This window comes from Gigantopelta aegis, chromosome 9, assembly GCF_016097555.1.
Source record: "Gigantopelta aegis isolate Gae_Host chromosome 9, Gae_host_genome, whole genome shotgun sequence".
Lineage (NCBI taxonomy): Eukaryota > Metazoa > Mollusca > Gastropoda > Neomphalida > Peltospiridae > Gigantopelta > Gigantopelta aegis.
In genome coordinates this window covers 72,085,150-72,101,129 of record NC_054707.1, presented here as the reverse complement: position 1 = coordinate 72,101,129, position 15,980 = coordinate 72,085,150, and the positions used below count along the sequence as shown (strand labels likewise).

The 15,980-nt window shown below is 35.4% G+C and overlaps 2 protein-coding genes across 2 annotated transcripts; both read right to left on the bottom strand.

The window, feature by feature from the left end:
• Nucleotides 1–6,072: 6,072 nt before the first annotated feature.
• LOC121382132 lies at nucleotides 6,073–12,218 on the bottom strand. The gene is made up of 8 exons (XM_041511639.1): nucleotides 11,531–12,218; nucleotides 10,752–10,949; nucleotides 9,918–10,097; nucleotides 9,110–9,259; nucleotides 8,327–8,673; nucleotides 7,804–7,894; nucleotides 7,392–7,471; nucleotides 6,073–6,396 (listed from the first exon to the last, which is right to left on the bottom strand). The coding sequence occupies exons 1-8, from the start codon at nucleotides 12,192–12,194 to the stop codon at nucleotides 6,355–6,357; spliced, it is 1,752 nt and encodes a 583-aa protein (XP_041367573.1). The 5' UTR covers nucleotides 12,195–12,218; the 3' UTR covers nucleotides 6,073–6,354.
• Nucleotides 12,219–12,294: 76 nt separating this feature from the next.
• LOC121381746 lies at nucleotides 12,295–13,765 on the bottom strand. Its single transcript, XM_041511094.1, has 3 exons — nucleotides 13,498–13,765; nucleotides 12,374–13,111; nucleotides 12,295–12,338 (listed from the first exon to the last, which is right to left on the bottom strand). The coding sequence occupies exons 1-3, from the start codon at nucleotides 13,760–13,762 to the stop codon at nucleotides 12,295–12,297; spliced, it is 1,047 nt and encodes a 348-aa protein (XP_041367028.1). The 5' UTR covers nucleotides 13,763–13,765.
• Between the last annotated feature and the right edge of the window lie 2,215 nt (nucleotides 13,766–15,980).

Genomic DNA, 15,980 nt, shown 5'->3' with positions numbered 1-15,980 from the left:
ATTATTATTGCACCTAACAAAGAACAGTAGATAATGTCAGCGTTTGGGCTTCGAATTATTACATAACACAATAATAATAATAAATAACAAAAACAATGGTATTTTAAAGTCAAGATGGTCATTTAAATAATTTCAAAATAAGTAAAAAAATATATATATATTTGGATGGAGAAAATACACAAGTTTATTAAACCAAAAAAAAAAATCATCACATTTTTCGTCGAATTTTCTATGTAAACAAATCATGTAAAATGTGTATTTTCTGATAATAGTTTTTCTTCAGTATAATCACTCATGTTTAATTTTGTTTTGTAGACATTCCAGTGTTGACGACTTAGTGGCAAGCATATAACAAGTGTTCCGATGTTTCTGGCTGGTAGTGGCAGAAATTAAATAGATTTGAATCAACATATTTTATTTCATATAAGGAAGTGTTCTTTGGTGTAAGTCTATGTAGGAGTTCATATAGAAACTATAACAATGCTGGGTCTGACGGTGGAAAAGTAAATCCTTCGGCAGAGTATTTCATTTGAGATGTAGGAATGATAGTCGTATCATTAAGTACTTCTCCTTCTTTACTTCCAGATTTACCTTTCAAAGGGTGTTTCATTTTCAGTAACAGAATACGATGCTTTGCAACATCAACTGTTTGATTGTTTAAAGTAGTTTCTTGTGTATAAAAAACGTTCATAGCCTTTACTAAAGAATACAAATTCTACAACATTTGATTTTATGTTACATTTTAAACTAAGTGTTATAATCCATAAACTCTCCTTGGTTATTAAGTAAATCTTGTATAAATATAATGCCTTTTACAAAGTAATTTCTATATTTTAAAGTCTTATCAATTAAAATATTGTTATTGTAGAAAATGATCGAACTTAAAATGTCTTCTCTATTTACAAAGGTTTTTTTTTGCAATAAAAACCAACTATTTAGTACATCTTTTCATAAATAAATTGTTAATATTTTCCATTTTGATACATCCATATGTATAATAGTGCATTAAAACTGCTTTTGTTCTTATATCTGCTTTGTTTTGCCATATAGAATTTTAAAATGCAGTGTTTATTTGTTTTAATAATGTGTCGGGGGTGGGGATGAGGGTGGGGGGATTGGGTCTTATATTAATAATTAATGTTAGAAAACCCAAGTAAATAATGCAAGTTTACATGTCGGAACAAAAAATAAAAAAATATATATTTGTGTATGTACGTATACCAACGTATATGCATGTCTATAACACACACACACACACACACACACACACACACACACACATACACACACAAACACATACACATACACACACACACACACACATATATACACACACACTTACACAAACAGACACACAGACACACACGAGAATATGAAGTTTACATGTGTACTTTGAAATCCTTCATCTTTTCCCTGGTATTTCTATCAACCAGGTATATGGTGTTCATTTGGCCAATACATACAATGTTTGTCGTTTATATGTACGCGCATGTGTATGTTTAATAGTAAATGCATATGTCAATTTCTGCAAAGATTTGCGTATGTATATGCAAATGATTGCATACGCAAATGCAAATGTGCCAATTTATGTGTTCTTATATCTCTGCGTATACATACTTAGGAATGCATTTAAAACATGTTGTGTTATGTTATATGACATTACTTGAAATATGTATTTTTAAATAATTAGTTCAATGTGCCAGCCCAAAATACTGATTTATTTGGAATGTATGTATGTATGTATGTATGTATGTATGTATGTATGTATGCATGTATTTCTAAAAATTAATAATTTCTAATTTTGCATCAGGGCTTAGAAATAGATTTTAAGTTGGCCGTTGTTATATCCAAAATATAACTGTCTTCTGATCATTCTTGTTTTAAAGTGTTTGGCTAGTACTATGTTTTGTTCATTAACAAAATAATATTCATTTGTTTTTAGAAATGAATTAGGAAAAGGGGATGTCAAACAAACAAACAAATCGCTGGCCAATGGACTGGGTTAGAGGGTTACAGGCTTAGGCAGATAGTTCGGTGGAGACTACAACATCCCTGAGACTTGAATTTCTTGGGTCTGCAATAACTGGACGAGCTGTAATGGGTTGCAAATTGAAAAAAATATTCTTCTGTGCTAATTGTGCCAACATCTTGTAAGAATTTATAAGACTCGACATTGACTCCAAATGTTGTTGTTTTGTTGTTGTTTTTGTGTTGTTTTTATTGTTGGTAATGTACGAATGCAGAAGGCCTCTCGTTTAAGTCTCAAGAGGTCTGTTTCATCTTTCGAACCACATAACGGGGGTTGTTCAATTGGAATTATTTCAAAGTTTCCATCTAGTGAATGGTCAGGTAGATTGAAATGATTGGCAACCGAGGTGTTGACAAATATCATCATACTTGTGACAAACTGCTTTATTTCGCAGTTGAGTTTGGGTTTGTTCTACATACTATTCTTTTGCTTAAATTACAGGTGATTAATTATACATTTTTGTTTTTAAATCATAGTTCTAATCTGTACGTATTTGATATACAAATTTGGTCTGCTGACTTGTGAAGATCGACTGCGTTTCAATTAAGGTGTGAAGTCTACATCTAGTTTTGTTACAAGTAGCAGAAGACCAAGTGGTCGTATGGGGTTGTAATGTTGAAGTGTGTATGGTGCATATGTTTCGGTTGAAATAAGGGGATTTTCTCAGTTTCAGAATTAAAAACGTGCAGAATTTTTAAAGCACTAAATAAAAGTGAACAAGCCTCGTTGAAATAATTTTTCTTACACGAATTTCTGTGAAATCTGATATTTAATAATGCCTTTAAAAGTATGGAATGACTTGCAATTGACAAGTTGTGTGTGTGGGTTTGAAAAAACAAACACTTTGTTGTCTAGGTAACCTGATGTTTCAGACTGTATTCCTTTGTAAATTGTCACATCCAAACAGAATAAACTAATTTATCTGATAGTATTGCCTTACGCTTGATACTGTCAGCTTGCTGTTTTAATAGTTCTAAAAAGTTCCAAAATTCTTGTTTTAAGTGTGGTCAAATAATAAGTGTATCGTCCAAATATCTGAGATATAAAAGAGGAGTTTTAATTGATTTCTTTAATGCGGACTCTTCTTATTCAACGACATGATGCTAAATGTTTACTAAAACGTTTACCCATTACACAACAACACACTTGTTGGTACATTTCGTCATCAAATTCAAAATCATTTCCTTTTAGGCTTAATTCTAACAACTCAATAAAGTGTGTATCAGATCTTTCTGGATTCTTATCAAGTGCTATTTTAACCGAATCAGTGCCTATCCTGGTATACGTGGAGTCAATATCAAGGGTAACAAAGTAGGAATCTTTGGGGATTTTTTATTTTGTTCGATAGATCTTCGGTATTTTTCACCAAACTTGCATGCCTATTTGCAATTGGTTTTAAATGAAAGTCTATATATCTCGAAATATTGTATGATTCTGAACCACAGGCTGACATGATTGGTCGACTGGGTGGTGTGTTAATATCTGGATTTTTGGGAGTAGATAAAAGTTCCAAATTTGTGATTGAGACCCGGCTTCTAGATATTTTACTTGTGTGTTTTTTTTCATTTGTCTATGATGTATGTATGTATGTATGTATGTATGTATGTATGCATGCATATATGTTGTAATAGGAAAGCTCAATAGCTTCACTAAGAGGACTGACCCTTCATTGTAGTCCATTTCAAAGGAACGGATTAAAACGGAGGGGAAATCCCACTCGTTTGGCGCTCGGCCCATGATGTCCCAATTGTGACATCTTGGGCCGAGCACCGGCCTAAGATGTTCCAATTCTAAAACATATGTATCAAGGCGGCCCAAAATGTCCAAACTGCATTACATTAGCAGAAAAGGATCTTTTGTAAGCACCATCCCACATGCAGTTTGTTCTATCTGATTCCATTTCCTTTTAAAAGCAGAATCCACATGACGGGTTTTCAATCTGTATTTCTTGTTCTTTTGTTTCTAATGTGTTGTGGTTTGCTTTTTGTTTTTATTATTGGAGGGTTGGAAGGGTAATCCGCTGGTTTTCAGTTCATTTGTTTTCTTTGCAAAACTAACTCCAGATATTAGAAAGAATGTCTTTATTGCAACGTCTGTATCATCACATTGGTAAATGTTAAGGGTAAATGCAACAAGGGATAATATTAGTAGATAGACATCAGCTGCGTAGACTCCGGCAGATTGGTGGCTGTTTGGGGTTGTGTTATTGCAACGTCTGTATCATCACATTGGTAAATGTTAAGGGTATTGCAACAAGGGATAATATTAGTAGATAGACATCAGCTGTGTAGACTCAGGCAGATTGGTGGCTGTTTGGGGTTGTGCTATTTAAAATGTATCTCTGTGTTATTACTTCATATGATGCATTTTAATATGGGCAAGTATATTGACACCAAACTGTATTAATACCAAACTGTTAATCGATGGTCGAGTGGTTAACGTTTCTGGCAGTCATGTTCGAATACTGCACATTGCCTATTTTCAAAATATGTGTATTTGTGTATTTGATAGACGGAAAAAGTAAGGTTAACGCTGACAAATATATACAATCAACACACACAGACAGGAACATGTGATATTGGAAATAATTCCGTTTGTTTGTTAAAACTGATAAAAGTTGGAATGGGAATTTGTTCTCCATGTCCAGTTGCGCATTGACAGCGATTTTGAGATGTTAATATGGAAAATAAAGTTTATTACAAAATGGCACTTTAGTGCTATTGCTCCAAAAACACCCTTAAAGGGACATTCCCGAGTTTACTGCATTGTATGATATTTCCGACTAATAAAATATTTCTACGATTAAACTTACATATTAAATAAATTTTCTGGTTTAGAATATCAGTGTCTGTATATTCAATGTGCTTCTGGTCGTCTTATTATTTGTAAGAAGCCCAAACTGGATTTTGTTTTCAAATAATTTCGTACGTACGAAACAAATTTGTTTTAGGAAATATTTGAAATTTAACCTAGTACAAATATTAGAACCATCAGAAATACGTTTATTATACAGCCACTAATATTTTATGAAGATAAGTTTTTTGATAATTAATCACAATCGTTAAAAAATCTCTTTTAGTCGATAACATCTTAAAAATTGCAGCAAACTCAGGAATGTCTCTTTAACGCATTTACAACAAAATGACACTTTGAAAAATGTACCCGTGTGTCGTTTTGTAATAAACTGAAATAATTCCGTTTGTTTGTTAAAACTGATAAAAGTTGGAATGGGAATTTGTTCTCCATGTCCTGTTGAGCATTGACAGCGATTTTGAGATGTTAATAAGCAACATAACATATGGAAAATAAAGTTTATTACAAAACGGCACTTTAGCGCTACTGCTCCAAAAACACCCTTAACGCACTTATGGGTAATTTCCCAAGTCAGTGAATCGACAAACTAATGAAAAAAATATGCCAAATTTGGTCTGCTGGTACATATTTCGGCCCCAAGATTAAGTTAGAGTAGATTAGAATTAAATAAAACAATTTTAATTTTTTGTTTTCAATTCGACACTTTATTACAAAATGACAAATGGATGAATCACTCTGCTGCATGACTTTGTCGTCGTTATGTTGTGTTGTGTTGTTGTGTGTGTTGTGTTGTGTTGTGGTTTTTGTTACGTTTACCTTCAGTGTAAGTGCAATGAGGCCATGATGTATGATGTTGAAGTTACAGTGTTGGAATTGTACTTAACAGTTGTCTCACTTAAAATAATTAGGGCAGTAATTTGGTTGACGTTTGTAGTGAGGTGCATTTTTATTACCAATGAAAGAATTACACTTAATGCAGAATAACAATTCAACAATATTTTATAAAGTTTTATTATAAAAATCATAAATATTATAATAACTTCTGAATAAATATATTACACAATAATCTCATTCAAAACACATAGAAAAAAAAGATCACAAAGTGTACATTAGTGTCAACTTTAATGCATGTTTAAATAAAATTATTACAATAAATATATTTTAAAACATCATGACGAAACTAATGACATAATAATAAATGATAAATATTAAAATAAACATTTTAAGAATAATATTTTCAAATCTGATATATTACATAAAATGCTAGACCTAAATTTCAACTCAGTATAAGAAACATCAGTAATAAGGTTCATGACAAGACAATTAAAAACAACAACATTCACACTATTTTTAAATGAGAATATTGGTATTTTTGCTGTTGTAAATAGATAAACTAACACACAAATATATTAATCATAAAAGGTACACATATTATGATTGGCTCAGCTAAATGTAGGATGGAAAATGAGATAATATTCCGGATTTCGTAAATAGTTCATTCTTTCAGTTCATCAGGTGAAGATAGTTGATGGTTTGCAGAGGTAAATAGAAACCTACAAAAACAAGAACACAAATTAGGAAATGTTTGTTAATTAAAAATTGTTACTCATGTTTTGTTTGCATTTTGAGTGTGTGTGTGTGTGTGTGTGTGTGTGCGTGTGTGTGTGAGTGTGTGTGCGTGTGTGGTGTGGTGTGGTGGGGGAGGGGGCGAGGGTAGCTTTAACTAATATAAAATGTCTCATATCCTCTCCTCCTTATTTTGAAGACGACTTCTCCTCTCTATCAACCCTTCCCTAACTTTGTCACAACATCTCTCAAACGGGTTAACATATAATCGCTATCTTCTCTCTCGAACACTTAGTATGCAATCGGTTAAACTTGATTCAGTGAAAATCAGCAGGTGGCAACAAACCTGTTTGCACATAGGTCTCGGGTAGTAATTATACTCTAAGCAGGCAATGAGTGCGGGTAGTGCTTCCCACACATTTACGTCATACCGTGGGAGGTGAGATCCTGACCCTTATTTTCATTTAACTAAAAAAACCCACACCCTACCAATAAATATGTGCATGTTAGATTGTATAACCTATTTTAAGACATTAAAATCTATTTGCCCAAAACTATCAAATCTGTGGCCACTTCTAAAGTTATAGTTTGTTGTTCGTTTGAAGACACTACTAGTGTGCATTGATTTATTAATCATCTGCTATTAGAAAAATAGTTTAAACTTTGTTTTGTTTAACGACACCACTAGAACACATTGATATATTGATCATCAGCTATTAGATGCCAAATTGTTTGTAATTCTGACATATAGTCTTAAAGAGGAAACCTACTACATTTCTTCATTAGTAGCAAGGGATCTTTTATATGCCACAATTTCAGAGGATAGCACATACCACGGCCTTTGATATACCAGTCGTGGAGCACTAGCTGGAACGTGAAATGGCCCAAATGGGCCCAAAGTAATATTTTTATCTGTCTATCCTCCTGAAATAAAAGGCAGTTTATGGTCAACAACCAAGTTTATAGCGGAGTTCATATTTACCTCATCAATGTAACCCTGAAACGTTTCAGATTTTCCACAAGCTCCTATGGTCAGCGCCATTTTCGTTGTTTCCAGATTACCTACAAAACAGGTGTTTCTTACGTATTAAACATAGTCGTGTGGATATCAGATTGAAAAATTACAAATATTTACAACTCTACGGAAATGTATAAAAACAGACATCTGTACTTGTTATTGAAACCATGACCCCGAAAACGTTTTGAACATAATAACTGGTTATTTTCTTTATATTTGTTGTTCTTTTGTTGTTGTTTTTCAGTGTTTAAGTGAACGCTGCATAAATAGTTAACACAAACACAAACCACCCAAGCTACTATTCTGTAAATGAAATTATTATGTCAAAAATAATGAATCTCTTGGCAATGAACCATCATAATTCGCCTACAAGTACCTTTAGCCACTTGAGAATGTCTGTTATATCCAACCTGTCCTGTCACCTTCCCTTCATCTAGAACAAATATAGCTGTCTGGTACCCGTGGCTCTGAAAACAGTTTCACAATAATAAATGAATACGAAATACTACCCTTTTTAAAATGATTGTCTTGTTGTTATATAAAGCAAAACAATAATATGATAATATAGGTTGTTATTGCATAAGAGAGAGTTATGCCTGATGACGGTATTTTACAGAGGCGGATCTAGGAGGCACAGGGTCCCGCCCCCTCCCCCTAAATTTTGAGATAGTTATAATTTTATTTACGATCCCTCTACAAACCTCCCCCAAAATTCCCTTGGCATTCCACCTCATGACACCTAAATGGATTTTTTGGATCCGCCACTGTTTTACGTACGTGCTGAATCGCACTGAGAGACGTAGATCATTTAATATTCATGACCAAATATGGATATTCAAATGCATAAAGTTAATGTTTATTTAAAACAAAATTAACATCTAAAGCCACCTGGTACTTACTGATTGCGCAAAAGTAAAGTTAACTGCTTTGTTGCTCTCTGATGTCTTGGCATAAAACTCCACCCCTTCAGGGTTCGTGCCAATGAAAAGAGTCGGATGCGCATCACAGTCTCCGTTACAAACAAGGGATTGGCGAGACGAGCTGTCAATCACTTTGTATCTGACAGTGATGACGACAGTGCTGCCAAACCAACTGCTGGAGAACCTGTTAATCTTCAAACTTCCTTTACCGTCGAAATAAGCAACGCCATTGGATACCCTGACTCCGTTGTTTTCCACATATACCTTTCTGTCTGATTGGTCGTCAGTTGACCTATCAAAAGGCAAATATACCTCGGCCATACATGCTGAAAAAGATCGTGATAAAAATAACGATTATGCTTTGTGTCCAAGTTTATATGTTTTGTGTCATTTCCAGTATAAGAAAGAAGATACAAAACATTTGTTAGTATACAATACATACAAAACATTTGTTAGTATACAATACACACTGAGGCATGTTAACTTGCAAATTATCGTAACTTGTCAACTGAAGAGACTTACAAAATATGGCCTCTGTGAGCAGTTGAGTTGCTTCCAGTAAAATGGTAAATCTGAGAGGACTGATACTAAGTCATATTCTTAAAGTATTTCAGATTCGGCATTTTCTGATCAGAACCAAACCTGTAGTCTGTTAAGAGTTTACAGTGGATGATATAATTTTATTTACTCCAAGAAAAAGTATATGATACCATGGTCCAAGTGAAAACTTTACAGAAATGCTAATGGTCATGCTAAACATACCTGGTACTTGACTGATTATTCTCTCAGAACAGCCACAGGTATTGGGATTGAACGCTGTAAATGGAGCACAAGGCATTTGAACCCAGCCAGACTGAGTCCACTGGTTGTAGGATCGTTTGTCTGGTACAGCTCGTTTTTGACAGATGATCGCTGCAATGATAAGAGTTCAGTGTTAAATACTATTATAATTATGCCACACAGACCCCGACGGCTTTAAGTAATAAAGCCTCAACTGTTTTGTGTATAGAAACATATTAATGCTAGTTTGTATTAATACAATTGACATCGATGATAAAACTTTGATAATTGTATTCAAAATAATAATTAGGTACTAATTTAAACCTACCCTAGTTTCAACCCGTGAAAATTAACACTACCTTTAGATAATCTACAAACCTGTAACACATTTGGATAAAGTTACAATTGTGTGAAATATGAGTCTGTGACTTTGAAATGGTAAAATATCCTCTAAAAATAGACTAAAACTCGACTCCATAATTGTTACTTCTCAGACGCACGTGCATTTTTTAAAATATGAAAAAAAGGCATTTTGTGATATTAAAAACACCATTATGACCCAAAACACTTCGAATGTATGGATATTGATAATCTAAACTATAAAATCTAAGTAAAGTGTGATTTCAGTTATCAAAAACGGCTATAATAGTCAAAAATATGCCTTAGTGTTTAAAACTTAGGGTATGTCCCTTTAACTGTTGTAGCTTATTTAAAGCCAGTTGCATGAAGACAGACAAGCTGGTGGAATGAAATGCACGAAAGAGATAATGTAGATCTAAAAAGCAAGTACCTCCTACATCTCTGGCTGGACAGACATCACGACACGTCACATCCGGTACACACTGACGAAGTTGGGCGTTGAATGAGTGTCCATGAGGGCAGCATTGACCTGAAGGTGATCCAGAGTTACAATGCCAGAATCCTTTGCAGTTTCCTTCCATTGGTTGTGGTCCACTACCAGAGCATATGTCTAAAAACAGCAATACCACATTTTAGTAGACATAATAGTCATTATAGACGAACAATTCCATTCGTAGCCTAAAATAACTACGTGAATCAGGGCACAGTCATAATAATGTCTTTAAATCATAGGGACGTCTCCAGTGCAATAATAAAAAGGCATTTTCAAACTAAAAAGGACTTTTTTTCGTGGGGAGGGACAGCTTTCTCCCTCACGCCATCCCTGATTGGTTTGTTTTTGTTTAACGACATCACTAGAGCACATTGATTTATTAATCATCGGCTACTGGATGTCAAACATATGGTCATAGAGAGGAAACCCGCTACATTTCTTTTCCATTAGTAGCAAGGGATCTTTTATATGCACCATCCCACAGACAGGATAGCACATACCACGGCCTTTGATATACCAGTCGTGATGCATTGGCTGGAACGAGAAATAGCCCAATGGGACCACCGATAGGGATCGATCCAAAACCGACCGCGCATCAAGCCAGCGCTTTACCATTTTTGACTACGTCCCCCCCCCCCCCCCCCCCCCCTTTCCCCCATCTCCTTATTCTTAAACATGTGGTTGAAAACAAGCATGGGAACAATAACAAAATGTTCTGATTAGTGTTTTAGGATAAAAAATACATTTAAACATGTACATAGTCTTGCGTACCTTTACTGCACGGGACATTTTGTGGGTAATCACAGGAAAGTATTTTCTGATTCCAGAATAAGCCAAACGAACATTTTCGCTCCACTGCCCGGATGTTCGTCTGGTTATTATCGTCATAGTAACACTGGTAGTAGCGCGCGCAGTCAGGGTGTGACACATATCCAACCCCATTGGTCATGAGACAATCATTACAGATGCCTAAAAGGAAAAAAAGAGTGAACTAAAATGAATAAAACTGGAGACACATGCACTCCCAAATGAAAAGACGTATATTGCGAAATCAGAGCTTATGCTTATGATGGGCGTTCTTGTCTAGAATCTTACGTGATTGGAAGCACGTATCAGTCATTAGTTCCTTAAATTATAATATCAAATGTACATCGTTTTGCTAATCGTTAACTTGGCATTCTGACGATACGATGAATGTAAACTGCGTTAATGTAAGCAAAATTATACCTGAATATAAGAAAGGGTTTAAGCGTACTTTTTAACGATGATAATAATTATGCCATGAAAACTATCAAAGATGTAGTATAATTATGCAATATTATAGAACTTTGTTATGGTAATTGCTCCAATACTAAACATGTTGGGTAACATTGACAACGATGTAGCATCTACGTATGTATGTATGTATATATGTATTATTATTATGTTATTAGCCACATCTGTGTAGAAGTGACACCAGGTGATATTTAGTCGTATTTAATGTCGGTGTCAAGTGTTAAAAGGTAAGAAATGGTACAAGTGAAATTCTTTACAAGTATAGTCGATTTTACCTTTTCCCGATGATGTTGAAACTGGTACTGGTGATGACTCGGAGGTTATTGGCTCTGTGGTAGCTGCTGTCGTGATGTCTACTTTTGATGCCACTGTTGCGGTTTCTGTGGTTTCTTTATTTGTGATTGCCGCACTCGTTGTCGATGCTGCAGCTACAGTGGTCGTAGTTCCTGCCTCCTTTGGTGTTTTGTCTGGACAAGGTTCTACTGGTGGTATGGTTGGTATGGTTGGTATTTCTTCTGGAGTTGTTAACTCTTTCATTTTATACGTATATGGTTTCATCGTCGCTGTGGTTGTTGCTGCCGTTGTTGTTGTAGTTGTATCTACTTGAGGTGTTGGTGGTGGCATAGTCATGGATGGTGTGCTTGTTATTTCTTCTGGCGTTGTTAAATCTTTCATTTTATATGTATATAGTTCCACTATTTTTGTAGTTGTTGCCGCCGTTGTTTCTACTCGAGATTCTGTTGAGGGTATGGTTGTGGCTGATGTTGTGCTTGCTATTTCTTCTGGCGTTGTCAAATCTTTCATTTTATATGTATGTTGCGTTACTCTATTTGTCGTTGGTAATACAGTTGTGGTAGTTGTAGTTGTCGTTGTTGTTGGAGTTGTCATTGATTCTGGTGTTGTGAAATGTTTCATCTTATACGTATATGGAATTTTCATTGTGGTTGGGGTGGTAACTGCTGCTGCCGTCGTTATATCTTTCATTTTATAGGTATATGGCTTTACTGTTGTAGGTGCATTATTATTTGCATCAATTCCTTTACGTGGTGTGTAGGGTACAGGCCTTATTGTTGTTTGAAACCACTGTGTATTAGGTTTCGGTCGAGGAAGAGTCTTACAGTTGTTGATTTCATCAGAATCGTCACATTCAGTTGAATCATTATCGTCAGCACCATCACGACCATCGTCATCGTAATTGTTGTTTTGTTTGTGTGCTGGTGTCGCCCACGGCGGTGTGTATGTAGATCGCCAGTTTGTTCCTTTACGTGATGTGTACGGTACAGGCCTAGTGGTTGTTTGAAACAATTGCGTATTAGGTTTCGGTCGAGGAAGAGTCTTACAGTTGTTGCTCCCATCAGAATCATCGCATTCAGTTGAATCATCACGACCATCACGACCATCACCATCAACATTGTAGTTCTTGTTTTGTTCTGACCTTAAATACTTCAGCCAAGTAATAAAAGGTTTTACAGTTGTTGTCTTCTTCGGTGTTGGAATTGCTGCTGCCGTCGTTACATCTTTTATCTTATAGGTATATGGTTTTACTGTCGTCGGTGCATAATATTTTACATTAATTCTTTTACGTGGTGTGTTGGGTAAAGGCCTAGTGGTTGTTTGAAACAATTGTTTATTAGGTTTCAGTCGAGGAAGAGTCTTACAGTTGTTGCTTACATCAGAATCGTCACATTCAGTTGAATCATTATCGTCAGCACCATCACGACCATCGTCATCGTAGTTGTTGTTTTGTTTGTGTGCCGGTATCCATGGAGTCGCCCGCGGCGGTGTGTATGTAGTTCGCCAGTTTGTTCGTAATGGACGCTGAATTGTCTGATAATTGTTTGAAGGATGAAACCTATCTGTGTTAGGAAAAAAAATAAAAATATTAACTTTTCACAGTAAAATCAAAGTTTACTTACAAAGTGCTAAAATGACTTTTAAACATCATAAAGTACATGTAATTGTAATGACACTATTCAAACATGCAATATCAAATTAACGTTTATTTTAATAAAAAATCTTTTAGTATGGTGATGTAAATAATGCAAATACCCAAAGTTTAACTTTCAGTTTCTAACCAACTCTAAGAATATGAATTAAGATTTTTAAAAATAATATTTCAAATAATTTAAAAATAGAACCTTTAAATGCCTTAAAACATGAATCGTGGTTAGTAAAACTTAACATATTAAAACGCGCAACAAACATTAATCGTGTTTCATAAAAACCTGGATGCGATAGTTACCAATAACCCTGTCCTTTCGTGGATAGACATACGACTGGACAACCCTTCTGTCAGAACCGAATCCTCCCACTTCACCGGAGTCACCGCCGCCGAGTTCTCCCGACTCGCCGCCGTTCCACCCCCTGTACCACCCTTGTAGAGACTGCATCAGGCTTTGGGAGGACGATTCGTCCCTCTGAGGCTGCCAATAAAGCCGAGCGTGCACAGACTTCCGGTTCAGTTGAAGAAGAGAGGCAAGGAGTACCAGAGCCACTAGAGATTTCATTGTTCGTTATGTATACAATTCTGCAACAGAAAACATTTTCAAAAATAAACAAATGGAAAGAAGCAGTGTTTAACGTGGTCGTGTCAAGGGCAGACTATATTAATGATAAATATCACTTGATCATTTACTGAAGATACGTCTAGACAAGTAGACGTGTATACGTATTACGTTTCTGGTAATTTTCCCAGCTCTAACTCTTTATCATTTTTTTTAACCACAAAAACAAACAAAAGCAGAGTAAAAATCTTCCGTATCATTTTTCCTTCCTAGTATGACGCCAGTACATCTGAGCTTCTGTTGGATAAAGTTGTTCTTCAACCTCGAATGGGGCAGGGCGGTAGTGTGGTGGCGCACTGACATTGTTTTATTGAAACTCTAACCAATGTTTAAGAACGTATGATTACGTTCAAATGCCCCCCCCCCCCCCCCCCATTTATCATATCCTAGATCCGTCCCTGGTTTTGGGTCATCAGGTTTTATGATTATGATCCCTACGTATTAGAGGACATCAAGAAAGGTTTAAACATCACTTTTCAAGGAATATTATTTACCTAAAATAACATTATCAGGCGCCTGTCCAGGAAATTGTGCTTGCGGGGGTCTGTACTGTGGGGAGTCAAGTGTTTTTTTTTTTTTTTGGGGGGGGGGGGGGGGGGTCGAGTTATGCTACCCGGAAAATATATTGTAGAAAAGAAAATTCGCTTTGACCGTGTGGCGCGGGGACGGGGGTGGGGGGGGGGGGGGGGGGGGGGCTCATCAATTAAATTTGGTATTTTGTTTTATTTTATTCCTCTACTAATATATATATTTTTTTTTAATTATTATTCACCAAACGTCCTATTTTAAGCCCCACTCTATTACGTATCCGTGTTTCGGCGTCTATTTTGATGCACATGCCACAGTAAACCACTATCACTACGTCGTGTATGTTTGATGAATCACCGATGTTCCACGGAGACATGGCATACATTATTATAACACGTGGCCGAGCAGAGCGGCATAATTAATAGGAGCAGGAAATGTGACTGATATAGCGCACAGTGTCGTGTAAATAAACACAAATAAAGAATATTCCTTTATTTAACCATGCTTATAGAATTGGGGATTATTCAGTTTATGTAACTTTCAAACGATTTCTTTCTTAATACTTTTTGTTTTTATTAGTTATTTTCTTTTTGTATGCGGCAGACACTTGTGATGTAATTATTAGACGTTAGTAAGCTAACTAGTCGGGTCTGACGTTTGTACTTTAAAAAAAGAAGACAAAAAAAAAAGAAACAAACAAACAAAGAAACAAAAAGACCACGACGGACAGACGGGCAAACAGACAAACAGAAATATATGGAAATGCATTTTCTATTGACAAAAAAGAAAAGAAAAACATATGTACATAATAAAAAGATAGACCGGCACACAAATAATAATAATAATAATAATAATAATAATAATAAGAAGAAGAAGAAGAAGAAGAAGAAGAAGAAGAAGAACAGCAACAGCAACAATAACAAAAAAGACAAAAAGAACAAAAAGAAAGTTGATTAAAGCCAAAATTAAAGCTCATCGTATAACTGTACATTTACCAGCTAATAATATCAAGGGATCTTCTTAATTCGTTTCTTCTCCAGATGAACCGATGATTACAACACGTCATTATAGCTTTGTTTTACAGAACCACCATATATATTGTCTGTACACTCCTACGGCATACGGCCATATTTGGAATTGACCGCGTTTCCGGGAAACGATCGGAATATTTTTAGACAATTTTCATCTTGATTAATTCAAGAAAACCACGATTGGGTGGACACCAAGTTACACTGTGTATGCCAGACAGTGACAAAATACTAGTGAAATACGGGTGTGTGTGTGTGTGTGTGTGTGTGTGTGTATGACGTCAATTCTTAAGTTCGTTTCGTCAGTATAATCGAAATTCAACATATCATTAATTTAATTCACAACCCATATATTAACATAACTTCAGCCATTCGTGACATGCAGAACAAAACTCTGAAGATAATGATACTCCCCCACCCTGTCGAAAAGTGAATTAATACATTGTAACTGTCCACTCCATTTGCTATCATCTTCCGACATATATAAACTGTCCGTTATATGAGGATCTTCGTTTTAATTTGTTCCAACATGCTCAGTTATGTTGTAAAACGTTTATGTTGTTACCTGATTTAGGAAAGTTATGTGTTTGTAATATAACATCCAA

Coding starts and splice junctions, on each gene's coding strand:
- LOC121382132 (XM_041511639.1), bottom strand. CDS start 12,194: ATGAAAATTCCATATACGTATAAGATGAAACATTTCACAACACCAGAA. Junction 8,674..9,109: donor AATAATCAGTCAAGTACCAG/GTATGTTTAGCA, acceptor GATCTTTTTCAG/CATGTATGGCCGAGGTATAT. Junction 7,472..7,803: donor ACATTCTCAAGTGGCTAAAG/GTACTTGTAGGC, acceptor CCTGTTTTGTAG/GTAATCTGGAAACAACGAAA.
- LOC121381746 (XM_041511094.1), bottom strand. CDS start 13,762: ATGAAATCTCTAGTGGCTCTGGTACTCCTTGCCTCTCTTCTTCAACTG. Junction 13,112..13,497: donor ACGAAAGGACAGGGTTATTG/GTAACTATCGCA, acceptor TTCCTAACACAG/ATAGGTTTCATCCTTCAAAC. Junction 12,339..12,373: donor TTCTGATGAAATCAACAACT/GTAAGACTCTTC, acceptor CCTAATACACAG/TGGTTTCAAACAACAATAAG.